We start from the raw sequence: 26,670 nt of genomic DNA, 5'->3' as shown, positions 1-26,670 counted from the left end.
ACTGAGCCCCCAAACTTTAATGTGCACACGAACTACCTGGAAGGTGGTAATTGGCAGATTTTAAATAAGTCTAACTTCAAAGGCAGACCTTGATAGAGTAGTTTTTGGGGTTGCCTAAAACTCTGCATTTCTAGCAAGCTTCCAGGTGATGCCACAGCCCTATTGCACAGGTCAGACTCAGCCATAAGCCAACTTAGAAGAAGATCCTGGGAAATCAGTCTCCACTCTGCAAGTCAGGCTAATGTTCACTCAACAGCTTAACAGAACTCAGGTCTAGGCCATTCTCTACCTAAGTAAACAGATATTCGGAGGTTCTGCTCAGAATTCTTGAGTATTCAAGATGAAAGTGATAAGGGAGTTCTAGTGTAATCCCACTTTTACAAATAGGAACACTAAGCTCCCAGGGGTTAAATCATTTGTTCCTCATCAATTAACTATTTAAGAATATTGTCAGGATTCAGTTTTATTTTGTTTTTTTTTACAAAGATTTTATTTATTTATTCATGAGAGACAGGGAGAGACACACACACACACAGGCAGAGGGAGAAGCAGGCTCCCTGAGGGGAGCCTGATGTGGGCCTCGATCCCAGGACTCCCGGGATCACAACCTGAGCTAAAGGCAGATGCTCAACCACTGAGCCACCCAAGCATCCCTATTATCAGGATTCTAATAGTGATTTTCTGAGTCCTTTACTTAAGGACACTTAAGATAGGAAATGAGCCTACAGCAGAAGATAATGGGGACAGAACACAGTGTGTAGGGTGCAGGTGTCAGCAAAGTTGGGAAGGAAAACAAAGGATAATAAAACCAACACAAGTTCAAACATTAAATGTACAAAAGCTCAGATACAAGAAAATGCAGTATAGAGACAGTCATTTTAATATTGACACAATAGTATTTTAGGGGACAGCATATGGAACAAGGTCATTTCCACGAGGATAGAGTATGTGGGACAAAGATCAGAAACAATCACAGGGAGTTCCTTTCTTCCTCATGGGCTGAATGATCCAGGCCCAGGTCTCAGGCAAAGCTGCCTTTCAACCCACTTTTTCCTTTATTACGGATCAGAGCCAGACTTAGAGGCCTCACCGGCTCAGGCCAGGGCTAAAGATTCCATTATCACCTTCTTACTAAGAAACAATTAAGGAGAAATATCTGTCTCCAATGGGTATGATTCAATCCAGTACTGTAGGCAGTGAGAGGAAAGGCATGCAGTATTGGGGAGCAAAATCCAAGCAGGATCAAGCAAGAAGTGCCACCTCTCACAGTGGACCCCTGGAGTCTCTCTCTTTGTGGTCTTGGGGTTATATCCATCCTGATGTTGACTTCCAACCTCCCCTCCAATTCTCTGCCCTATCTTAGAATAGAAAATTGGATAGCTCACTAGTCTGGTCCCGATAAATATGTAAGATCAAAGGGAATAGACAAAATGCACAGCATTCTCTTATTCAAGTATCCCCCTAACATCATTCTTGTACCCTATAGTGTGGAGTCCACGCCACCTGTCTTTCATGTGGTCACTCTGGAAAACCCAGGAGGGATATCACTGCCTATGAATGCTTTAAATTCCTCCAAGAAAGGGAACAGTCTCTGGGACCACTGACACTGGGCTGAGGGTATATTCTGGAGAAGGTAGATCATCCTACCCAAAGGGAACCTGGAACAGAGAAGCGAGGTGGCGGGGGGTGGGGGGACATCCTTCACTCCTATGGCAAGAAACTGATGGGATATGGGTAAAATACAAAAACACACCACAGCAGGAGAGTGTAAAGGAAAGGGCAGGAGCATGCAAGAGGCACTTGTTTTTCTGGACAGTCTCCTCAGAGGGCAAAGATGGCGGGGTCCACGGATGACTTGGTAAAAGCAATAGCAGCTTTCACAAGCTCTTGCATGATGGAGGCTGCCATGAGGAGAAAACAAGAATTAGAGTGGATGAACCATGACAAGAGTAAATATTCATCCCCCAGCCTCCCCTACACCTGCTTGCTCATCGCCCCTGACTCCTGCTCTTGTCTTTCTTCAATACCCCTGGCTCTGCTTTTCCTACTGCCTAGACTCCCTTTCATCTTCTCAGGCCCCAGAAATACTCAGCAGCTGTGAGATAATAATAGACCCCCAAGGAGTGAGAGCTCCAGTCCAGCTTTGTACTCAGTATAGTAGTGAGACAGCAAGGAGAACAAAGGCCACTTAATGTCCTTCTCACAACTCACAGTCCGCATCCCATATCCCTTTGCCTCTTTACTCACCTCCACCCTCCCTCAATTTAAGATGGCACCCTCATCCTGCCAAGGAAAGAACTATCTAGGAGATCAGAAAAGATCTGACCCAGGACTGTTGGGGAGGGGACTTCAGGAACTCCTTCCCTGTCACCTTCTAGCAGGCCTGGGGGCTCAATGCTGGGGGAGATGGCTGCCTTCCTTTGGAGGGAAGGAGATGGGGTCTAACAATTGAACTCCTACCTGCGTGGATGCGGATCCACGTTCTGGCCTTCTTTTCCAGAAGTTCCCACTCGCACTTCATTTGCTTAGCATTGGAATGCAGCCAGACCATTGCTAGGACTGTGGCCCAGCTTGAGGAATTTGCATCCTGTACCATAGAGAGAGACTTCCTGAAGCGTCCACGTGGGTGCTGGCAGCCCCTCAGGGGATGCAAACAGCTCCCTCCCCACCTCATTGCTCTGCCCCCATTTGCCCTGCTGGTAAATGTGATGACCTGTTCTCTCTATACCTCCTCTCCTCCTTGCAAGGCATAATGCCAGGCCCTGAACCTCAGGGCAATAATCAATCCCCTGAGTCTTAGGGTAGAAAAGTCTTAAATTCTAAATCCAGCTTAACCATCAAGATGGTGCTTAAAAGTCCTACAACATCCCCAACAAGGATAACTAAGCTATGATAAATGAAACACATGCATAATCACTTTGTATAATAGATCTTCATTTGAATCTTTGCCAAACAAAAAAAGAGGAATTATCAATAATAGCCTTTGTAAGAGAGAAAAGAGATTCTCACAAAAAGTGAAATGGTTTGCCCAAAGTTAGCCTTCTAGCAAACAACACGGCTGGGCCTGGAGGCCCCAATATTCTGATTCGAGTCATACTGCTCATGTCACTCAAGACAGAGTCTCAGCCACAGAACAGAAAACGGTCTTCTGTGAGTTTTCACCCATGGTCCCAACCTCAGTTTTGGGAGTCAACAGATCAAGAAAAAATTGTTCTTTTATGGCATGACCTTTAAAATCTGTAAACAGCTATCGGGTCCTCTCTGAGGAGTCCTGTTTTGTTTTGTTTTGTTTTGTTTTTTTAATAATAAATTTATTTTTTATTGCTGTTCAATTTGCCAACATACAGAATAACACCCAGTGCTCATCCCGTCAAGTGCCCCTCTCAGTGCCCGCAGGAGTCCTGTTTTATTTTATTTTATTTTATTTTATTTTATTTTATTTTATTTTATTTTTTATTTTTTTTTTTTAGGAGTCCTGTTTTAACCAAAATTCTCAATTCCTTTAATTCTTCTTTAAGAGGACTGCTCATGTCAAAGCAGTGAGAATCCCCATGCTTGACCTAGCCTAGAAACATGGTTTTAAAACTACATCTCCTTAAATGGTCATATCTGAAGGTCAGTGTACTTATGAAATTCTATGACCACAGCCCAAAATATACAACACACACAGCAGCTCTTTTCACAACCCCATTGTCATCGATACACGATTATGTATCATGTCTGCTGGTTCACAGGCAGTTGACAACCACCTCAAATCTCCCTGTGCAACAGCTCTGAAGTCATTTTGCTTGTATCTCTACTTAAATAGTTGAGGCTTTAGAACCAAAAACAGCATTTTGATTACTAGTAAGTTTTGTTTTGTTTCACAAAAAATTGCAAATCATTCATTGTTCAAGGTCTTTTGGGATCTCAATTATTCTTAATACCTCATCTCCCAGTTTTGGCAAATTTACAACCAGGAAAGCATGGGATCTGAATCTTTACTGAAAATATAAACCTCCAGAGAATTCAGAGCCTAGTTGCTCTAAAAATCTGTTTTGAATTTGAATAAATTCATTATTCAGTGCCATGAATTTTTCAATGAGTTGGTTCTCAGTACATATACTCATCATTTACAAAATTCAAATTCCTCACTGAAATTCAGGTACAACAGGGTTTCTGAGCCCCTGGATTTATTGGCCCAGTTACCATGTCAAAGAAGGAAATGTTAGTCTGACCTGTCATTGGTTTCCCAATGAAACCAAGTTAGAATGTCATAATTTTTGTGTTTGTTGATAAATTATCCTTTTAATTATTTGGTCTAGAACAATATTTTTTAATAGAAATATAATGCTAGACACACATATAATCTTAAATGTCCTAGTAGCCACATGTAAAAAAATAAAAATGGGTACAATTACTTTACCAATATGTTTTATCTAACCTAACATATTAAAAATGTGATTTTAACATGTAATCAATATAAAATTTATTGATGAATATTTACATTTTTTACATTAGTTTTAAATCAGCATGTGTTTCAGTTATAGGATATTTGAATTCAATTAAGGATTTGGCTTCTCATTTGCATTAGCCATATTTCAAGTGCTCAAGAGCCACATGACTAGTAGACACTGTATTGGTGATGCAGCTCTAGGATTTCTGAGGTTTATTTAAATATCTTTCACATTTTGAAAATTCAGAATGACACCCATCCTTCAGGTTTTTGGCATTTTGCGCATATTTAACAATTTCTCAATTAGAAGATTTGGTAAGTTACCTTGAAATTGTGGAGTATAACTTGTCCTCATCAGCATAGTCAAACACATTTGAAATAACTAAGTCATCCCTATTAATATGTCACCTATCCTGACTTCAGAAAAATTTTGCCAGGCTATGGACCACGTCCTTTATTTTGAAGAGAAGCAATGTGGGTCCTGAAAACAGTTCTAGAATTGAGTCTAGAACTGACTGGCTGGGTAAACTCAGATGCATTATTAGAGTTCTCTATAAACAACAATGCAAATAGGATTTACCTTATTTAATTATGGTGATGAACAAATAAGTGGAAGTTATGTGCTTAGCCAGTGTCTGGCACAGAGTAATTGTTCAAAAAATTTAGATGATTGGCAAGGAATATAAACTTAAAGAGGATGCTTGATCTCCCTTTGTCAACTGTCGATTCCCATCAACTAGGTTATTAGTTCTTGTTCTTTCTGCTCTAACATTCCAAGAAAAAATCTTCAACCTCTATTTATGAGAAATTAATTTAGTTTATGGCCTTCTCTATTCTCCTTTCTCAGTTGAATCATGATTCACCCCAAATCTCATTACTGACTTCAACCTCTCAAAAGCATGCATATTCTTTTTTCTTATCTGAATCTTACCTTGACAGGGATTGCAGCCAGTAGGTCTTCTAAACTTCTACCTAGGATCCCAGCCAGATTTTCATCTGGATACCAGGAACCATCTGCATTCTGGAGGGAAATCAGCTGTACAAGATGATTATCCCCAAAGACTTTGGGGAAGGAAAAAAAGAAAGTATTAGAAATTAGGAGCCACTGACCCCTTAGCATACCTGAGAAAGACAGGTCTGACTTCAGAGACAGGCTATCGCAAGAGCGTAGAACGAAGCAGATCTTACCAAGATACCTGTTATAGTCCTTCCCCTATATTTTCTCTGTGACAATGTAGGCCACCTGAGTGATATACTATCTCTAGGGGAGCTGGACTTAAAAATTTAGCAACAAGGAAGTGATAATGCTGCTTAAAGTTTTATCCAGTTCTATGTAAATGGGCCTTAAAACTTGACATATATTTAAAAATTCTAGACCAGTATATCTCAAATGTTAATTACAAAAAGAATCAAAAGAACGCAGATATAAAGGAAGCTTCAGCAATGTACCTCAAAGAATAGTCTAGTGTCTAATCCTGGTGGTTGGACAATTGCTTAAAAACCACACAAAGTATTTCACATCTGGCTGTCATATATGATGATGTACCTATAGCAACTTAAAAATTAGCAGGTAAGAATAACCATAACTAGAAAAAACAATTCTACTCTAATGGGAACAAAAAATTTAAGGCTCTGAATTTCAATCATCTTAGTTTGAATCTCAGCTTTGCTAATGCTCAAAACGCAATGGTTATATAACAAATGGGGATCTCAGTCTTCTCTGTAAACTGGAGCTAACAATGCCTATTGCATGAGGAAGAATGCAAAGTACCAAGAAGGCCCCTTGTTGGCTCCCTACAAAAAGTAGTTGCTAATTAGTTCACAAAAAACAGAAGTTTAACACTCTTGAGTAATTTTTCTCTCTACTTGGGTAAGAGGATTCATAAGCGAGAGAGGTCAGAGCTGGGTTATTCTAAGTTAGGAAGGCCTAGGGAACTAACATAAAGTCAGAAGCTACTCTGTGGCTAACATTCAGAATTTTCTTATGACAGCCCCGTGAGGTGGGTAGTTGTGCACCTGAGGGAACTAAGGCTCTAGATAGTGAATTAATTTGCCTAAAACCCCACAGTAATTGGAGGACAGAGATCTGACTCCACCTGAGACACTGATGCCCTCTCTTTAACTACCAACCTAAAGAGAATGAATACAAAGAGGGTAAATGGCAAATAAGATGTTTAAACAATTAAACAACTGTATATGACAAATCTTGCTACAAAAACTGGAGACTAGAAAGAAGTTGCCTTTAAGACCATTAGAGTAGAAAAGGCACCTCTTGGTGGTAAAATGTACTTTGATTCAATCTGTCACATACAGGAGAAGCCCAGCTGCTTGGAACACAAGGTAATGGCCAAGGAACACCCTCTGGCAACAGAATGAGTCATTAGCCAGCAATGGAAAGGTCCCTTTTCAAACCCAATGTAGCAGGTGGCTCAAAGAAGGCAGCAGCAGAGTTCTGCAGGGGGAGGGGAGGGCCCAGCTTGTAGGCCTGCTGGTTGAGCTGAGATGGTAAGGGGGGTGCATTTAATAGGGCTTAACCCAGGCTCTGCTCGGTAGGTTTCACTGTAGACTAATGAAGGTGGGCTGACCCTGGGAAACATAGGAGCTAGACAAATCTCACCCTCTGCCTGACACTTTTCAAAGAGATTACCTCCTGGCTAGAGAAAGCCAAAGGAAGCAGAGCGTAGAAGATTGGTTCTTCAGTCCCCACAGATCAGAGAAGAGAATTGAGGCCCATCTTACCTGTTGGGTGAGTTTCCAAGTTCATCCTGTTGGTGGAAGAATGAGCCCTTTCTATCTCAGGAGAGGCCTCTTTGAGAGACATGCATTTCTTCCTTAGTGTATGATCAGGAGCAGGGGACCTGTCTAGTCCTATATATGTGACAGACAAATATGGGTGAGAAAAAAATCCCTGGAAAGATGCTCACCTAGAGCGCACATCTCCTTGCTAATCATGGGCCTACAGGGTTTGTAATCATCCTGCTGATAAGACACGCTTGGGTAATGATTGGTCCGCGTGGGCTGAGATGCAGGAGGAGAGTAGGAGGATGAGGGCTTTGAATGAGCTGAAAAACACCAGTACAGACATTAAGACTGAGATATCCTCTGCTCTCTGCTACAGGCAAAGGGCCCTGAGAATGTGGGCCACATGCCCTCCTATCCATGTCTGCCTCAGCTACCATCTTCACTGTGCATTTTTTTCTTCTCCCATGAGCCCACCTCCTGCACATGCCCTCACCCCCTGAGCCTTTCCTACTGTGTCCTCTGGAACCCTTGATACTTGCCAATGATCTTTCCTGTATCTTTCCTTTCATTACAGGAGTCTTTTTCCAACTACTTATCTTAACAAAACTAATTTCTTCTTCTAAAAACCATTTTCCCTATATCCCTCTGTCTCTCTCTTTGGGTGCTCTCTTGAGGTACCACAGCCCAAGCACCCAGGTTTGGAAGGTAAGATGGGCAACCTCTTCAGTTCCAATTGTGGCATCCAGCTCATTACTGCTCCACCCCCATCTGGACTGCCTCCCTCACATTCATTTAGGGCTGCCTCCCACCTCTCTGTCACTTCCCATTATGCACTAAAGTATCTAGATATAGTTTCTAGACTTCTACTTCATTTCAAGGCCTGCCATCTTCTTGAGAGATTTCAGTACCCTTGTAGGTAACCTATCCAGCACTCTCATTCAAAGCTTCTTGACTTCCTCAAATCAAATGGTTTCAGCCTTCATTCTACTTCAGCCACTCCCTCCCAAGCCAGAATCTTGTTATCCAGCAGAATTGTTCCACCTGTAAAAAACAAACTGGGGGAAAAAAAAAAAGCAATCCTACTTTTTACATATAATATCCAATTTTTGAAGCCTTCTGACTCAAAGTTCTTTTACCTGGTCTTTGACTTCATCTGGACCTCTAAATCTGTGTCTCCTCTGCTTTTTCCCTACAATCCACTTCCTTCCATATTTAGTATCTTTTCTATTTAGCTTCAATCCTGGGTCCAACACTTCACCATTCTCTCTCCAGTCTCTCCAATTCCAAGTACCTGATTTCCTTTTCATCACACACCAGGCAAAATCCCAACCTCAAAAAAGAGCCAACACTGTACCCTCTTTGTTCTTACACCAAAGCTGCTGAGTCCTGCTATAGTGAACCACATGGGCTCGGCTTCCCTTAGTTTAGTGCCACTAAAAAAGTCAAGGTATCAGAATTAAACCGCATGCTCAACATTTCTTGGCAAATGCTTTATTTCTCCCTTGGAATTTCACCCTCCAATCATCCATCTTTCAAATCCTTTCCTCAAACTCTCTATTCTACAATGTCTTGTTTCATACTCATTAGTTATATTTGCTCTTTCACTAAAACTATTGAAAACTCATCAGACAGAAACTCTAAGCTCTTGCTCCTCAGCCTGTAAACTAGAATCAAACTACTTGGCAATACTGGGACAGCATCTTTCGTTACAACCTAGATGTTAAATATTGCCAAATGTGTATCTTTATCCCTCAACTCTCCTCCTCTGAGCACCAAACCCATCTATTTGTTTTCTTACTGGACATCTTCATATAGATGTTCCATAAGGATCCCAAGTTCAAAACACTCAAAAATAATTCAACATGCTACCTTCTAAACTTGACCTTGTTCTTCTCTTACTCTATTTAAATAAATGGAACCATTATACATGCAGTTGTCCAAACAAAAATCTGGGCTCACCTTGAAGCCTGTCTCTACAACAAACATTAAACATTCCCCTCCAGCCACAGAATCCTGCCCAGGAAATTTCTCTACCTTATTCTAACTAAGCCCCTCATATCTATTCTCAAGGCTGCTTGGGTTTCACTTGGGACACCCATTCCCTAACACTCCCAGACCATTACCATCAGCCACCTGTATCATCATTAATCATCCAATTATCCATAGGATAAATCAGCTTCATATTGAGACAGTTTGAATACTCAATATTTATTTACACTTTCTGTTTTAATTTTCCTTGTTTCTTTTTCCCCCTTGGATTATTTAGAATCTCCTTGGTTCCCCAGAAAGGCACCAAACCAGCCAGAAATCCTAAGTATGGAGAGACAAGGGAAAAAATTCACTGTCACACGCTTTTGCTTCAAATGATGTGTTTAGAAATCCAGGGCCCTTTATTTTACATGAGTTTGAATGTAATCCACCACCTCCATAGAATCGTGGTATGGGGTAAAACTCACCACCTCCATAGAATCGTGGTATCATTGAAGCAGCACCCAACAGAATTGGCCTTGGAACATCCCTACGAGCCAGAGGCCCCTGAACTGGCTTGTTGAGACTTTTGTTGACGGCAATGAAGGCTGTCTGGGAGCTTATGACTCCACAGTCAATGCTGACCTTCAGCACATCTTTTTTATCTTTTGCTGGAGTGTCCCTGAAGCCCATATCCTTGGTCTGGAGAAAGGACTTAGCAGCAAGGCGGTGAATGGTGAAGCTAAAAGAAAATCATCCCGTTACTCAGGGCCCTCAAAAGTTAGCATGAGTAGAGTGAGGAAAAAGCCAGATAAAGAGATATATAAGACTTGAATGGGTTAGAAAGGCAAAGTGATTGTAGGGACACAACTGAGCCCCCCAAATTAAGAGGAAGGAAACCAAGCCTTTCAAGAATAGCAGAGACCAAAACAAAACAAAAACACAAAAGAACAAAAATAACAAAGCAACTGAATTCTCACTTGTCATCGGGCTTGGGTTGCAGAGAAAATGTCACCCTATTCTCGAAACTCTTGCCCTGGAGCATGTATTTGAGGCAGACTTCTCCTGTCCCATCTGCTGGCTACAAAGTAGACAAGAATAGACACAATGGAAGGGAGAGTCACCAAGTAAAAGTCATAGCTGAGGAAACACCCCAACCCAACACATGAAAATGTCTGACTAGGAACCAGGTTGCTGAGGAAATCAGAACCCTGAAATTATGGAGAACAGTGTTAGCAGGCTCTACCCGGCAAGTGTGATCTCTTGATGAGACTCCACCAGTTTTAAGAAAATTGTCCAGAGCAGAGTTGAGGGAAGTAGCTACTCTGATGAGAGGAACAAATAAGAATAGGAACTCACCGGCATGGTCCCACTCAAAAGGGCATAGATGATTAACCTCTGACCCCTATAGAGGACAGTCTGTTCTGGTGAAAGCATTTTAGCAGACAGGCCATGAGGCAAATCCCAGCTCACAGAAATATCTTCTACTGCAGGCTGTAGAGCACGTTTTAAGGCACTAAGAGCCTGGTGGAGGAAAGAGAACAGAGTAAGCAGAGAAAATAATAATAGCAATAATAACCACTATTAGCTGAACATTTATTATACATCAGATTCTATGCAACACAGTACATGCTATGTCTATTCCTTAATACTACTAGAACATGGTAAGGGAGGATAAGGTAAAGGATGACACCACCCAAGAAAGAGGAACTCACAAGTAGCAGCAGAGGTCAAAGACGCCTTCCCTTGTGTGTACTAACCAAAAGCAGTATCAGTGTACCACCTCACCAATCCACCAGACATATTACATTGTTCCTTCTTGTTTTCTTTGTTTCATTTGCATGGAAGATAGGATATAGCCAACCAAAAGAGTTCCTCAAGCACACTTGTAGGATCTAAATCATGACAGTCAAAATTCTTTTTTTCTCCATTTCTGTTCTTATACACAAAACCCTAACCTCTTCCAGTATCTTGTCTCTGGACTTCCAACTAGTAGGATCAGAGGCCATTTCTCTAGAAACTATAGTGGGCCCCTTTTACATAAGGCCAAAAGTAGCCCCACTGTGTATTACAGCCCAAGGCATTATGGGTATAAGAATATGAATCGGGCAGCCCCGGTGGCTCAGAGGTTTGGCGCGATCCTGGAGATCCAGGATCCAGTCCCACGTCAGGCTCCTTGGATGGAGCCTGCTTCTTTCCCTCTCCCTCTGCCTGTGTCTCTGCCTCTCTCTCTCTGTCTGTCATGAATAAATAAATAATAAAATCTTTAAAAAAAAAAAAAGAATATGAATCCTAGTGTCAAGCTGTTGCTTCTGCTTTTGTGGCAATGTCCCCTCTGCTCCACACTCCCTCTGGATCACCACCTCTGGACACAAGGCCTGCCCCTCACCTTGGACTGCATCCTGGCCTTGCCGGTGATAAATTCTGAAGTGCCGCCTGCTACACGGGCAATGCCTTTTATTAGGCTGGTAGAGGCTCCTTCTCCAATACCAAAGGAGAAACATCTGCAATTGTACAAGGATAAGAGCTTAGAGTGAAATTATAACATTAATACATACTAGTCAAGAATACCTAAAGAGATAGTCTTTTCCTTGACCAAAAGCATAATAGCTACAATTTATTGAGCAGATTCTATATTTCAGGAGACCAAATGCCTTAATGATGTAATTTAATCATTACAAGATTCCTAAGAGGCAGGCTTATGCTTCATTTTATGGATATGAAACTGAAGCCCAAAGAATTTAAGAAATATGTCCAAGATCGCACACCTACTACGGTGCAGATAACATTTGAGTACTGGTCTATCTGACCGTAAGAGCCCCCTGGTAAAAATATATATTATACTGATTCTAGAGGCAGAAAAAAAAAAACAAAAACAAAACCACAGGACTATAGCCTCATCAATTATTTCAATAATAAATCCAAAGAATTGGTTCATCAGACAGTGCTGAGTTAGGACAAAATAGCCCCTATCATCAATGCTTGACTAATATTGTACTGGAACCCCATCTGCCATGGCAAGACTAGTCTTAGGGTAGGAAAGGGTTTTAACTGGAGAGTTCTCTCCCTGCCATAGTCTATGTGCACCAAATAGCTTTGTAATCACAATTTGCTTCCCAGATGGAACTGTTTATAGACAGAATGTGTTGATAATAGTAATAGAAGCATTTTTAGAAGGCATGACAATGAGATTTCTCATTGTAAATTAATACATTGGAATTTTGGCTTCTGTATCAGTCTCTTTTGAACTGAGTTAATGTGAATCATCATCCCCAATTCTAATGATGTCAGCAACAGGACTAATACTCTAAAATTGTAGGGCTAAGAACCGAATTTCTAATTATGATAACCTACCTATGACAGTGCCCCCTAGAGATCACATCTTGATATTAACACCTTCAAATTTCCAACAAGATCCTACAACTGTAGCTTACATTTCTTATGGCTTCCAAAGGGCATTTATGTGTATATTTAAGTGTTTTATTTATAAAACTAAAGCTAAGCAATGTTTATTGATTTCTAACAATATGCTTAGAACTGAAGTGCTTCTTTGTATATTAATAATAAGGATAATAATTATAATAATGGCAAAAATTCATATAGCACATATTTTGTGTCCAGCACAGTTCTTAATGCTTTACGTAAGTATACCCTTTGAACCCTCACAGTAAACCCATAAGGTAAGTACTGTTATTATTCCCATTTTCAAATGAGGAAACTAAGACTTAGGGAGTTTACTTGATGTATCCAAACAGCTAGCAAGCAGCAGAAGTGGAACTTAACTACATGATTTTTGACTTAGAGTAGAACACCATAGGACACCAGAACACCATTCTGCTCACAGCAATGCCAAATTTCTTTCAGCCAGTAGAGAACTGGAAAAGCTTTATACAATATTCTTAATAATCTTTTTGAAAATATCAAATGATTACCAAAACTATAGGAATCTATGGGCCATGACATGGAGAGGAGGGAGGCCAAGAGTGATGGGCGTGGCATCTGGTATCCTGTTACCCTTGAAGCTAGTGTCAAGTACAAAATGGATGGCTCAAAGACTAAGAAGCCAAGCAGTTTCAGACTTGGACTTTCCAAAGAAAAGGTGCCTTTATAGATACCCCAGGTTTTTTAATACAACCCTGTAGAACTACAGCCCAGAGGTAGAGAGGGATCTGAAATAAACTAGCCATCAAATGAGCTTCAGTCATTTGACTCTAATTGGACTCAGATTATCTGCTTCTAGTCTAGCAACCCATCAGAAGCAGAGTACATCCTCACAGAGGGAAGATAACATCATCTAGAGGTTCTAAGAATTTCTATGGCTTTTCATATAAAATATCTTGACAACTAACAAGAGAATAGAAAAGTCTCCAAATGGGAAATTATACACTAAACTTCTGAATAGCATAGGCTTTAAAAAAATCATAATGGTAATTAGAAAATCTTAAGTGGATGTCAATGGAAAGTGACAGATCTAGAATTAAGATTCAGATGTAGATATGCTTAAATTTAAGGTTCTAAATACATATATTAGAAAAGAAAAAGAAGTCTCAAAATCAACTACCTGAGTATCCATCTCCAGAGATTAGAAAAAGAACAGCCAGTAAACCCAAAGAATTTAAAGGGAAATGAATAAATACAGGAGTGAATTTAAAGGGAAATAATAAAGATGGGGGAAAGCATTATTGATAGAAAAAACTATCATACAATAGAGAGGATTTTAAAACCTTAAAAGTACTGGTGCTCTGAAAGGATTATTAAAATTGACAAGCATTTAGGACAAGGAGAAAAACAGGGAAAACACAAATAATCAACATCAGGAAAGAAAAGCTAATATATCACAGATTCTGCAAAATTTAACAACAGCATAAGATAATACAGCACAAGAGAATTTTATGAAAAGAAATTTGAAAATTTAGATAAAATATACAAACTCTCATAAAAAGCAAAAACATACGGAAGTATGAATAGTCCATTTCAATTAAAGAGATTTAAAAACTTTCCCATAAGAACAGCCTCTTGGCAACTTCTAGTAAACATTTAATAAAGAAAATCTTTCAGATAATAGAAAAATAGACAACTCTCCTCAGCTTATTTTATGATGCCAGTGTAACATTGATATCAAAACCTGACAAGAATATTATAAGAAAAGAAAATACATGTTAATATTTCTCATGAAAACAGATTTAAAAATTCCAAACAGGTTTAGCCAACTGAATCCAAAAATACATAGAGAAGGTTAATAGACCACAACTAATTTGGTTTTATTTCAGAAATGCAAAATTGGTCTAACACTGGTCATTAAAATTCACACAATAAAAAAGATAAAATCATACATTCATCTAAATATATACGTAAGGTATCTTTGATATAATTCCACATTCATTATTTTTGTAAAAAAAAAAAAGAACAAAGAAATCTCAAAACAGAAATAAAATTTCCTTAATCTGATAACCCTCCAAACAGAAGCAAAGTTTCTTTAATCTGATAAAAGAATCTACAAAAAAATCTATAGTCAACAATCACACTTATTGATGCAGTGTTGAACATGTTCCCTCTGAAGTCTTTTAAAATACTTACAATATAAGTATTTTTCCCAAAATGTTTAATATTACCCTCAACATGAATTTAAATAGTCAAATAAATATACAAAAATAACCAGCTAGTACTTTTTGAAAATATCAGTGTCATGAAAGATAATGAAAAGCTGAGGATCTTTCCCAGAGTAAAGATTAAATAATCCATGGTGCTTTAAGTTAAGAAAGCTATTTCCTTTGGAGAGGAAAAAGTTGGTTGTGACCAACTCTAATTCATCCAGCTGTATCCTTGAGATTTGTATAGCTTTGTGTACGCTCTACTTTGATAGAAATGTTTATGGTAAAAAAAACCCTCATATTATTCAATTTTGGTTTCCATTGTGGTTTAGAAAGAATAAGGGACAATAACTTTGTGGCATTATTGACATTATTTAGAAAATTACTTTTATCTTTTAGTAGAGAGGGGGAAATGATGTAGAAAAAGCTTGTTGGCTAGTAAAACTAAACTTCTAGAATCTTCTGTCCTCTGAAAGGAATGTCAACACTGGGATCTTGTGGCACTAGATTACATGTGGCACTAGATGGGTCAATTATCCAGAAATCACATTCTCTTCATACCTGTGCTTCGTCCTGTTCCTCCTGACTTCGTTAATTACGCTAAATGTGTCAGTAACTTCTCCATCTGTGAAGATAAAAAGCTGTCAAAAGAAGAAGACATTCGTCAAATCTCTGTGAAGACCATTTTTCAGATACCACAGTATACCCTTGGGAAAAATCAACCATTTCATTCCAGAGATCGATGCCTCTGCAGACTGGCATGAGGTCCCTAATTTTCCATGGTCACTTGCACCATGTTCTCCCAAAATTTGTTGGGCACCTGGGATTTTCCTCACCTCTCCCTTCTCGTCTCACCGCAGGCTTCTGTGGCACTTTGCAAAAGGACTTCCATCACCCACAGGCCACAGCACAGAGCTAAGGAAGAGGAATTCTATTACATGCCTCCTTTTTTCTCTTTATGATATGATAGGAGGCCCTGAATTATATGTCATATTTTAACAATCCTACAATGAAGCTCAGGAACAGATTCTTGAACAGAGATTTCATTTTCTCCTCTTCCTTCTATTAGCTCTCTTCCAGGTCCTACCTGTAGGGGGTGGCCCGGGATGGAAGGTTCCCCGTAGATGATCTGGAGTGGTGTCAAGATTTCTGTGCCCCCCAGGTCAGCCCGCATAAGCTGAACTCTCCTCAGTGCTTCCTCCATGGTCTGCTGAGTGTATTTCACGCTATTCCTGAGAAAAACAAACACGCCCAGTGATGTGATAGCTGTTCAAAATCACATAGTATCGAGTCCCTGAATCGAGATGCCCCCACTGTAAACAACCTCACCTGAAATGCCCAATGCCAAAGTCAACCATACAGTAACCCCCTTCAACAATCTAGTCCTTTCTTTAAAGTATCTTTTTGGACTCTCTATGGACTTTCTAGAAACTTACGGAAAGAATGCCTCATAGGAAGTTCCAAATCCATAGACATTGAAATAACAGCCTATAGGCAAACTCTTCAGCAGCAAAATCAGTGTTTCCTGAAGGAAGAGAGGAGGAGATAGTGAGAGAGGATCCTCTCAGGCACAGATGCTGTCAATCTGACTCTTGAGGGGGGTGAGGGTGGGCCTTCACCCACTTCTTGAGTCCAGGCCCTTATATAACAAGGCTAGCATGTTATGGTCATGTTAGATGTAGTGCAGATGGTGAACACATTCAAAGTTCCAGATGGACCCTAACTTAACCCCAAAGATTCATCCTCATTTGTGCATGTGACCAGAAAAAGGAAGTAACTAGTTTTACCTTGGCTGCCTCTATGCGCAGCTGAGATTTATCCTGTTTACTTATGGGGCAATGCATACTTCCTGAGCGGTCCATGAGGAAGACAAATTCTCCACAGATAACTGGTGACTCAACTTCTGGGATGTTTGGATAGAAACACACCATCACAGATGGATCCTTCATCAAACCATCTACTGTGAAAGGATAAGAACATTTTACCATGAAAAGGAACTCAAGAATACTAAAGACCTCAAGAATCAATTGTAGTGAGTTATATAAGGAGTTGAAAAAATCCAAATCTATAACACTGTTTGATCTTCGTACTGGATCTGCTGGCAAAGGATTTGAGGTGAGTTATAAACATAAAAGATATAGAAGCAGAAAAGATATGAAAGAGAAAAAAGGAGGTAGAGGTTACCAGGCACAAACAATAATTAAAATATATAATTATATGCTAGTTTCCTAGCAGCTAGGTAAATGAGTGAAATGCATGAATTGAAAATGTTCCAGCATTTGTCAGAAGAATGAAGCTAATTTATTTGCAAAGACACCTTCCCTTCAAATCAATGGGAAATCTATTACACGGGTCCTTGTTTAAGTCTTTACACTTTTGAAAAAAAATGAAGCTCATGGGCAATTCATATGTTGACAGTTTGCAAAAGCTGAGAGTATAGGGTCATTCATACCAAGGAAAGTTTGCCTGCTTTGGGTATGAAATACTCACTGATACTCTCCAGAACTGGGATGTGTGTTAGACTCTAATAGCATCACCCAAACAATACTGTGAAGGAAACCATGAGAGTTTGACCTTTGTCACCGAGTTGTCAACGTTTTGATTTTATTTTGAGAAATAAGTGAAAACTGTTGCAGGAATTGAAATGGTAGTATTGAGATAGAGATGAAATGAGAATGCCTAGGTTATATCCACTCGTTTTGCAGCTCAGAAAATATTAGTTGACAAAGAATTGAATTCCAATATCCTATTTTATAAAGAGGGTCCAGGATGATAGTTTTAAATTCTCAGTAGCCTTGGGATTCAGTATGATTAAAGGATACGGCTCCATTTAATCTCCTGCCCTGGGATACCCCAACAACCAAACTGGCTTCCAAATAAAATGGGTGCAGCTCAGCAAATATTTGTTTGACCACTGGTTCAAGGATAAGTTCTAAACCTTCCAGATTTCTGCATATATGGTGGAAGAGTAGCTTTTCTTAATAGGCAAGGTAAATTGCTTTCCATTTTAAGACACAGCTGATTGTAGTGGAATTGGTGCTAGACTGGTAAGTCAGAAAGGTTGCCATGACAATGAAGTGGGTACATATATCTAATGTGTTTAGGATAATCCCAGATACACAGTATGTACTATCTGGATATTTCTACTATAATTCCTTTGGCTTGGTTCATATTATTTTCACCTTCACTAGTTTCTGCTTCCTCATTTTTAAATAAGGCACTTCAGGCCCTAGCTCCTGTGTTTGCTAACCTCAGTTTCTTCATCTGAAGAATCCAATTAGTGATATCTGCCTCATGATTATTTTAAGGGTTAAGTGATATCATACATGTAAGGGACTCAACCTAGGGCTTAGCTCAGGTTAAACTTTTAATAACAATTCTAGAAAATTCTTTATAATTTTTAGGTTATTTTATTGAATTATACATACAATTTTTAAAAATCATGTTCTTGATATTTAGTTAAGTACATTCTAAGTACTTAACATAAATACATATTTTGTATTTTCATCACATAGTGGTATGCTTCATTGAGAACTCTCAATGGTTTTAGTGACCTCAGCTCCCAGTTGTCATTTGTTTCTTTATATGGATGGGAACAGCAGGTTGTCTTGACCAGATATATGATCTGAGTGGCCCTGCTAGAAGGGAGTCACAAGATCATAAAGGCTGCCCTTGCTCTCCCCTCTGGCCTACAGGGCTTACCACAGGAACAGATCAGGAATTCTGCATGGGGGCCAAGGGAATTTCTTGGAAGGAAAGGAATTGAAATCTCAATTCATACCTACTAAGATTCAGCATTATAAAACTTTCTCTGGTGGATTAAAATAATCCTAACAGAAGACTAGTTCTTCAGTGGGAGTATTTCATGGGCACCCAAGGGAGAACCCACAAAAGGGAAAGGACAAAAGCAGTACAAAAGGACCAAACTAATGTATAAAGACAGAGCATGGAGCTTCATGGAAGAGGAGATGGAGCAAACCTGATTAAGATGGAGCCCCACCAAGGGCTTTAGCATGGACAGCTTGCATGAAGGAAAAATGGTTGAACAAGTGAGTACAAACTAAGGAGCTCTCAGCAATCTTGGCCAAACATTAACAATGAGAGAGGATGGCTATGAAGGACCAACTACAGGAAATGGTCTTCATAGTAGTTGTAGTTACAGAAGTAAGGAACCTAATCCAAGCTATAGTATTTTGAGTATGACTGTCCCCAAACATCCTTCCATTCCACCAATGTGGAAAATGCTTCAGAAGTATCTCTCTAGTGAGGCTTCAGGATCCCTGAAATCCAAGGCTGGCTGCCTAGGAAGGCTTCAAGAGAGCAACAGACTGACATGGGTGATAGCAGTAATAAGGAAAAGTGCACATGTAGTCAAGAAAATTTAGAAAATAAGAGAAATTAAAGAAATTAATAAAACTAAATTATTTTTTTTGATTTTTTAAAATGTATTTATTCATTTGAGAGAGAGAGAAGGACAGAGTGTGAGTGGTGGGGGAGAAGCAGAGGGAAAAGGAGCAGCAGGCTCCCTGATGAGCAAGGAGCCTGATTTGGGGCTGGATCCCAGGACCTCAGGATAATGACCTGAGCCAAAGGCAGATGCTCAACCCACTGAGCCACCCAGATGTCCCAATAAACTAAATTTATTACAAAACTAAACTTAGTCTTAGAAATTAAGATACTAGGGTGAGATGAAAAATCTCTGAAGATGGATTGATGAGGCATTATCAGATTTGGAAGTCTTTGATAATTTAAAAACTGAAAATGTCACATCATTATTTTTATTTTTTCCCTGCAAATGAATGTTTAATTTTTTATTGATAATAATAAACACTTGTGTATAATTAACACAAGTATTATAGTATTTCAAATTCAACAACTCTACATTACTCAGCACTCACCAGTAATAAGTGTGGTCAGCATCTGCCACCGAACAATATTATTGCAATCTTCCTGACTCTATTCCCTGTGCTCTACTTTTCATCTCTGTGACTTATTTATTTTGCAACTGGAAGTTTATACCTCTTAGTACAATCGATAATAGTTAAGGAGATAGAATAGAAATAGAATAGAATAGAAATAGATAAAAGGGATTTAAGAGGTACAAGCTTCCATTGTTTTTATTTCATTTTTATCCATACTTGCAGAGACTGATCATTGTCATTTGTGTTTGTAAACTAGTTGTGTTTCCTCTTGTGAATTATTTGTCCATGTCCTTGATCCAGTTACCTACTGATCCACTTACATTTGTCTACATGACACAATCGCGTGAAACTCATTGTATCTAACCATTTTTGCACACTAAAATATAAGCTATTTGAATGCTTTACCCACTACTGGATAGAAGGGGAAAAAAAGAAAAAAACAAAACAATTCCAAGACAGGAGTTCCCTTTTAAGAGGTTAACTACAAAGGAAAAAAGAGAATACCTGGGTTGTCTTTAGCCTGCCCCATCTCTACGGCTACACTGGGGGTATGCTTCTCACGGTAGTAAATCAGGAGTTCCACATCTCGATCAAATTTGTGTCCTTCAGTCAAGGAAACCTGAGTTGAAAACAAGCAAAAGATCCATGTTAGAACTATCACTGCTTGTTGCATGGGGCTGAGTTTAGAACTGAGCACTGTAGGCTTCTTCCACAAGAGAGCGCGTGGTCAGGAGCAGCGGCAAGAATAGAGAAGGCTCTGGAGAAGAAACAAGGATAAAGAAGGAACAAAGTGCGATTCCCTCTAGTTAATAGGGAAAATAGGGAACACTTTGGAAGGACTGAGAAACAAGATCAGAACCCAAAGAATAGAGGTGCCAGCAACAACAGTGCTTTCTTATGAATTACCTGAGCAGAGGTCTTATCATCTCCAAGGTACTCCATAGGACTGAAGGGGCAGTTGGATTGGATCCTCTCAATGCCATGCTGGGAACTGATGGTGGCAATCATGCTGAATGTATAGGGCAGTTCCTCCAAAGGGACTACAGGAGTCTTCATATTTAGGCAACTGTCCTCAGATGATCCTACAAAGAGTTACCTTAGTTCTGTTTCCCCTTCCCACACTTCTTAGCACCTCTACACCCTTGAAGGGTTTCCCAAATTATATCACCTACCACCAGTATTCGAAAAGAAAGGATACTCACCAGGGCGACAGTATCGAGGATTCAAGACAGCTGGGAGCACATAGCGTAGGGTCCCATCTGCTTCCAGGGGTAGCTCCTGCACATACTTCAGAGTGAGTGCCACCTTTGACCCAGGGTGCAGGTTCCCCACATTGCAACAGAAGACGTCCCTGGAGTACCTGTCCTCCTCCAGGAGGAAAGCTTGGCGGCGGTTGCTTAAGGCACTCTCATAGATGCTGTGGGCCTAAGGAGAATGGGGAAAGAGAGGAAATATCAAAGGTGGCTTGGTTGAATGAAGAGATGAGTAGTACAGAAAACAGAAATTAATGGAGAAGGCCTACGATCAGGCCTGCCAGGCTCACAGCTAAACTTTGAATGCCTCTGATTGATGCCCCTGCTCCCCACCCCAGATGATTTTAGGAAAATACCAGCTAAAGGGAATTGAAGAAAGCATTCAACATCAGCATTTTTAATGAAGGTGTGTAGAGATCCTGCATATATATTAAGGAAATAAAGGGAGGGAGGAGATAATCTACTCATCCCGAGTACCTTCCTCTTATCCTTTAATTCTGCTTTAATTTTCTTCCCATCAATCTCGGCCTCAAAGCTGTAGACAGCTGAGTCTTCATCCATGGGGAACACAAAAAAGGTCTCCAAAGGAACTTCCTCCTCATTCTCATAGTTTAAGGTGGCAGACACACCAGCCACAAACTCACGAATGGACAAGGTTACACTGATGCTCTTCAGTGGTACTGGAGATAGACCAGAGTACAAGAGGTGAACAAACTTTAATAGAAGTCCTCCTGCCAGCCAGGCATGGGGCAAGATGCCAAAGGGACAGTGGCAAGTAAGGGTCATGAATCAAGCTTACCTGGCTCCTCACCGCGGGTTAGTAAACCACCAGGGAGCGCCATGGGGCTACTGTGGAAAAGACACACCATGAATACAGTGATATGGTGGGGATTATCTATTCAAATACCAGACTTATGTGCTTCTCTCCAGCAGCAGAATATACTCAGGATTAATAATGGAGCTGGGAAGGAGAAAGTAGCTGTAAAGAAGGGGACAAAGATGTCAATAGTAAGGCTCCTTCTAAATGCCAGACCCAAGTGGGAAAGTCCCCACTAAACAGGAAGTCTCTGAAACACCCTGAGGCTGGTTCAAATACCAGTTCCATTTTTTCAAAGTCGAGTTTAATATACCATTCCTTAGCTACATGGAATAGGTGTAATGCACTTAACCCCTGTGAACCTCAACATTCTCTTTGTAAATGAAAACCATATACCTATCTGTCTTAGACGCATATGTAAATTTTTATATATGAAGTCCCTAAAATAGTACCTGGCTTACAGGAAGCATTTAATGAATGATAATAAACTAGTCTTGCTCCTGTTTTAATTGTTAAAGTTGTTAAATAGACCTTGGCTATTACTTTGGATCATGCTATCCAGAGACCGGCTTGATCCAAAATGGTCCCCTGCAACTTAGATCACTTACTTTGTGACTTTCTTTGGGGGCTCATAATTGAAACCACTGTTGGCTTCCTCTGTCCAAGATATTCTTTTTTTAATGTTTTATTCATTAATTTTTTAAAGATTTTATTTATTTATTCATGAGAGACAGAGAGAGAGAGAGAGAGAGAGAGAGGCAGACACACAGGCAGAGGGAGAAGCAGACTCCATGCAGGGAGCCTGATGTGGGACTCGATCCCAGGTCTTCAGGATCACACCCTGGGCCGAAGGCAGGCGCTAAACCGCTGAGCCCCCCAGGGATCCCTGTCCAAGATATTCTAATATGCATAAATAAATATCATATATGTAACACATCCTCTATTTTCAATCACGTCATCCTGTTATCTTCCAAATTTTATTATGATCTTAGACGACCACTTCTTTTTTTTTTTTTAAGATTTTTATTTATTTATTCATGAGAGACACAGAGAGAGAGAGGCAGAGACATAGGCAGAGGGAGAAGCAGGCTCCATGCAGGGAGCCCGATGTGGGACTTGATCCCAGAACTCCAGGATCACACCCTGGGCCAAAGGCAGATGCTCAACCGCTGAGCCCCCCAGGAGTCCCACTAGACAACCACTTCTTGTGATATGGTAACAAGGAGATAAATTGACATACCTAGATCATGACTTACATTATGATTCTTTCATCCAGAGAATCAACATGTAGGTCTAGTCCTAATCATTGGTCCTAGGGCCCCTGGAAGCTGCCCTCCCACCATTCTGAATAGAATCACTTGTGACCTTGCCTCTCCCTGCTCTGTCAAAGGGTGACATGATCTGCAACCCCCAGCAGCAGTTAGGGGGCTTTTCACTGAAAATACCCCTTCAGGAGCTAAAATGGAGTTGCCTGGTGCACAGAGAATGCTGAAGGAAAGTGAAACTAATGTCCTTATCCAGAGTTCCAGGGGCAGATAAGTCACTGGAAAGCCCAACTTTCATTCAGGAATCCACAGGCCAGAAAAACATATAGGCTCTGGAGAGAGGCAACTTCCCCTCCTAGAGCAACGCCCCCACCCCCACTGAGGATTCCGAAAGCTTTCAGCAGGCCTTCTGTGCTCATCCCAGTCACCACTTAAAACCTCGCACCCTACCCCAATCCAGAGCAATGTCCATGTTGCTCATCTGTCTGATAGCAATGGTGCTTCTTATATACCATCCCCCATCTCCACAGGTCAGCACCAATTAATCAGGTTTTTTGTCCGTGTTTGTTATTTTGAAGAACTGGATTAAAAACCAACTGTGGCAATATGGCTCACATTTGACAGAAACAGGGTAGTCAAGCAGCTGTGGGGAGAGGAGAGAGTGTTCAGGAAAAGGGTTATCCTGCAGACACTTGACTGGGGTAAGATCTCTGGTGGAACAGGCTGGTGCTGGGGGAGAGAAGAATCTCGAACATCAGTAGGAAGCTGAAAAACAGAAGGCCCCAGGAGCCAGGGGTACCACAGCCAAAGCTCAAAGGGTGGCAATACTCACCCATGGTGGCTTTCAGGTAAAGACACAGAAGCAGAGGGGTGTCTCCTACCAAGAAACAGCTCTATGTCCTGATTCTTTTTTTTTTTTTTTTCCTATGTCCTGATTCTAACCCCAGCACAAACCCCTCACTTAGGGAAATTTGCTTTTCTGCAGCTTCTCCTGGACCCTTCGCAGTATAAACTATGGTGGGTCACAGTCCTCTGTCCCTCGGGATGGCATTTCAGAAATGCACCCAGCAACAGGTAGGCAAAGAGGGAGGTGACCCAGGTCAAAGCCTTGAATCTGAGACAGCTGGGAGAAAGGCGGGGGGTGTGGGGGGGGCTGCTCACTGAGCCTGGGGGCTGCGTGTTAAGGGGGCCCTTCAGGGATCCAGAAGTCTCTGCACCCTGCAGTTCAGCCGCCCTCCAGGGAGAGGGAGGAGCCGAGCGCTAGCGGCGCAGTGAGCCACTCCCCGCAGCCTGTTGCAGGGGACCCTTGGAAAACTCGTGATGCAGCCCAACAGGCGATTTGAATGCGCAGTGGGGCTTGGAGAGAAACGCAAAGTGATTGCATCTTTAAAATTTCAGCCCTAGATTTGCAGCGTCCAAGCATTAACAGGGGCATCAGAGTCAGCCCCTTGAATATCTATACGAAAGGGTGCTGCAATCCCGCTGGGGGCGCGGGAGGGGGAGGTTTTAAACTTCATTTCCACATCATTAAATTAGATAAAATTGAGGAAACAGCAATTTTCTACAAGGAAGGAAGGAAGGAAAGAAAAAGAAGGAAAGAAAGAAGGAAGGAAGGAAGGAAGGAAGGAAAGAAAGAAAGAAAGAAAGAAAGAAAGAAAGAAAGAAAGAAAGAAAGAGGAAAGAAAGAGGAAAGAGAAGGAAAGTAAAAAAAAGGGGGGGGGGATCTCGAGAGGATCAGGAGATGCCTAAATCCCTTTCCCAGCGCCCATAAGATTCCCCTAAACTGCAGAAAACCCCCCAGGGACCGAACACCAGGACTCAATCCCCCATCCCTTGGGTTTGCAGTTCAAACAAGCCCCAGAAGCTTTGGGGCAGAGGAAGGGCAGATCTCAGCCGTCAGGGTAGAAGGTGGGATGGGGCCGAGTGGGCTGCCCGGTCACCTACCTTCTCCCGCAGGCTGAGGGCTCCGAGTCACAGCCAGAAGCAAACAGCTGCTGTCAAAATTTCCAGGAAGACCTGCCCCTTCTAGGGACCGGTTATAAAGTAGCGACCACTTCATTAAGGGATCAACGGAAAATTCTTCAACCCTAGAACGTTTGCTTGTTTTCCTTTGCCTCATTTGGGGAAGGAACAGAGGGTAGATAAAGGGAAGAGATTTTTTTTTTTTTTTAAACCAGTGAAATGCTTGAACGGTAACATCAACAATCACATCAAGTCACATCATATTTCTGTAACACATTCAATTATCAAGGGCTTGCTGTGCACTAGGCCCTGCTAATAATACAGTGCAGTAGGCCCAAAACTGTATGGGCATTGTATTATCAACTCTCCATCTCTAATTTGAGTCATTTGTCCCAAGATTGCATCCTTCCTAACAGCATGGGGCTGGGGGTTGGGACAAGGAGACAGGGCAATGCCCACAGGGACCAAGTCTTCCAGTCATGGGTGGTTTATGGGTTTTGCATAAGGATCATAAAATTAAGGTGATTGGTTTTGGGTTTTTTGGGGGGGACGGTTTTTGATGGCGAGGGTAACAATGTAAGTAAGTGAGAATATCTATCCTCATTTTCCTGGCTAAAGGACACTAGAAGCTCAAGTTTCTTATGTCTTGTTTATTTCAAAATGATATTCAAATCTGAGACTTAAAGATAAAATCATATTGCTATTGAGAATATGTATAGGTAAAGGTAATATGTATAAAAACTCAGGTTGATCTTGCTCTCTGCAATGTCAGTCATATTTACTGAGTTTGTTGTCTTATTTATAAAAGAGAAATAATGGCATACCTACCTCCATAGGTTGTTTTTACTTATTTTTAAAATTTTATTTAAATTCAATTAATTTAACATATAATTTATTATTGTATTTATTAACATATAAATTCAATTAATTTAACATATAATGCATTATTGACTCCACAGAGGTAGGAGTCAGTGATTCATCAGGCTTATATAACACCTGGTGCTCATTACATCACGTTACCCTGTCCCCCCAGCCCCGCCCCTCCAGTGCCCCTCAGTCTATTTTCTATGATTAAAAGTCTCTTATGGTTTTTCTCCCTCTCTGATTTCATCTTGTTTTATTTTTTCCTCTCTTGCTCCCTGGCTTGTTTTTTAAAATCCTATGGATCTTATGGATGTGATGTCTGTGTGTATGTGCGTATAAACACACGTAGTAAAGCACAATATAAGAACAGATTCTAATTTATCATTATTAGGCTTTAGGGCTATGTTCTTTACATGTACCAAACTAATTGTGAGAGAGAATGATCCTTTTCTCTCAGTAGAAATCACACCTGGTATTGTTTCTCCTGACTATAACCTCTGTTGGCCACAGTGCCTGGTCAACAACAGGGAGATGCTGGGAACATTGGCAGAGTTTATCATCTGACTAGACCAGAGTGATCAAAACTACAGGTCTGCCACAGACTATATACATGGTGGTTGGGGTGGAAGGAACTGAATCAGAAAACATACATACGATGCTGGTTTTTGGAAGGATGCTTATATGAAAAGCCTCTGAACCTGGCACAATACACATGATTTTTTAAAAGATTTATTTATTTATTCATGAGAGACACAGAGAGAGAGAGGCAGAGACACAGGCAGAGGGAGAAGCAGGCCTCGTGCAGGGACCCCGATGCGGGACTCGATCCCGGGTCTCCAGGATCACACCCT

General features: G+C 40.7%; 1 protein-coding gene across 6 annotated transcripts; it reads right to left on the bottom strand.

Annotated features, from left to right (window-relative positions):
• Positions 1-857: 857 nt before the first annotated feature.
• VWA5A (von Willebrand factor A domain containing 5A) lies at positions 858-25,077 on the bottom strand. 6 transcript variants are annotated; one of them, XM_072822473.1, is made up of 19 exons: positions 24,938-25,077; positions 23,444-23,636; positions 21,711-21,760; positions 21,389-21,591; positions 20,861-21,083; positions 20,565-20,740; positions 20,163-20,277; positions 16,524-16,696; positions 16,173-16,261; positions 15,824-15,968; positions 15,298-15,377; positions 11,535-11,649; positions 10,505-10,669; positions 10,126-10,226; positions 9,634-9,887; positions 7,360-7,497; positions 5,367-5,497; positions 2,461-2,587; positions 858-1,901 (listed from the first exon to the last, which is right to left on the bottom strand). In XM_072822473.1, the coding sequence occupies exons 2-19, from the start codon at positions 23,506-23,508 to the stop codon at positions 1,822-1,824; spliced, it is 2,430 nt and encodes an 809-aa protein (XP_072678574.1). In that variant the 5' UTR covers positions 23,509-23,636; positions 24,938-25,077; the 3' UTR covers positions 858-1,821. The 6 variants fall into 6 exon arrangements, with proteins under 6 accessions (XP_072678574.1, XP_072678578.1, XP_072678577.1 ...); XM_072822477.1 differs by lacking the exon at positions 7,360-7,497 and adding an exon at positions 7,175-7,303; XM_072822476.1 differs by having other exon boundaries at positions 16,524-16,693.
• Between the last annotated feature and the right edge of the window lie 1,593 nt (positions 25,078-26,670).

Source organism: Canis lupus, chromosome 3 (assembly GCF_048164855.1).
Source record: "Canis lupus baileyi chromosome 3, mCanLup2.hap1, whole genome shotgun sequence".
Taxonomy (NCBI): domain Eukaryota; kingdom Metazoa; phylum Chordata; class Mammalia; order Carnivora; family Canidae; genus Canis; species Canis lupus.
The sequence above is the reverse complement of the archived record's forward strand: the minus strand, read 5'-3'. Positions and strand labels throughout refer to the sequence as shown.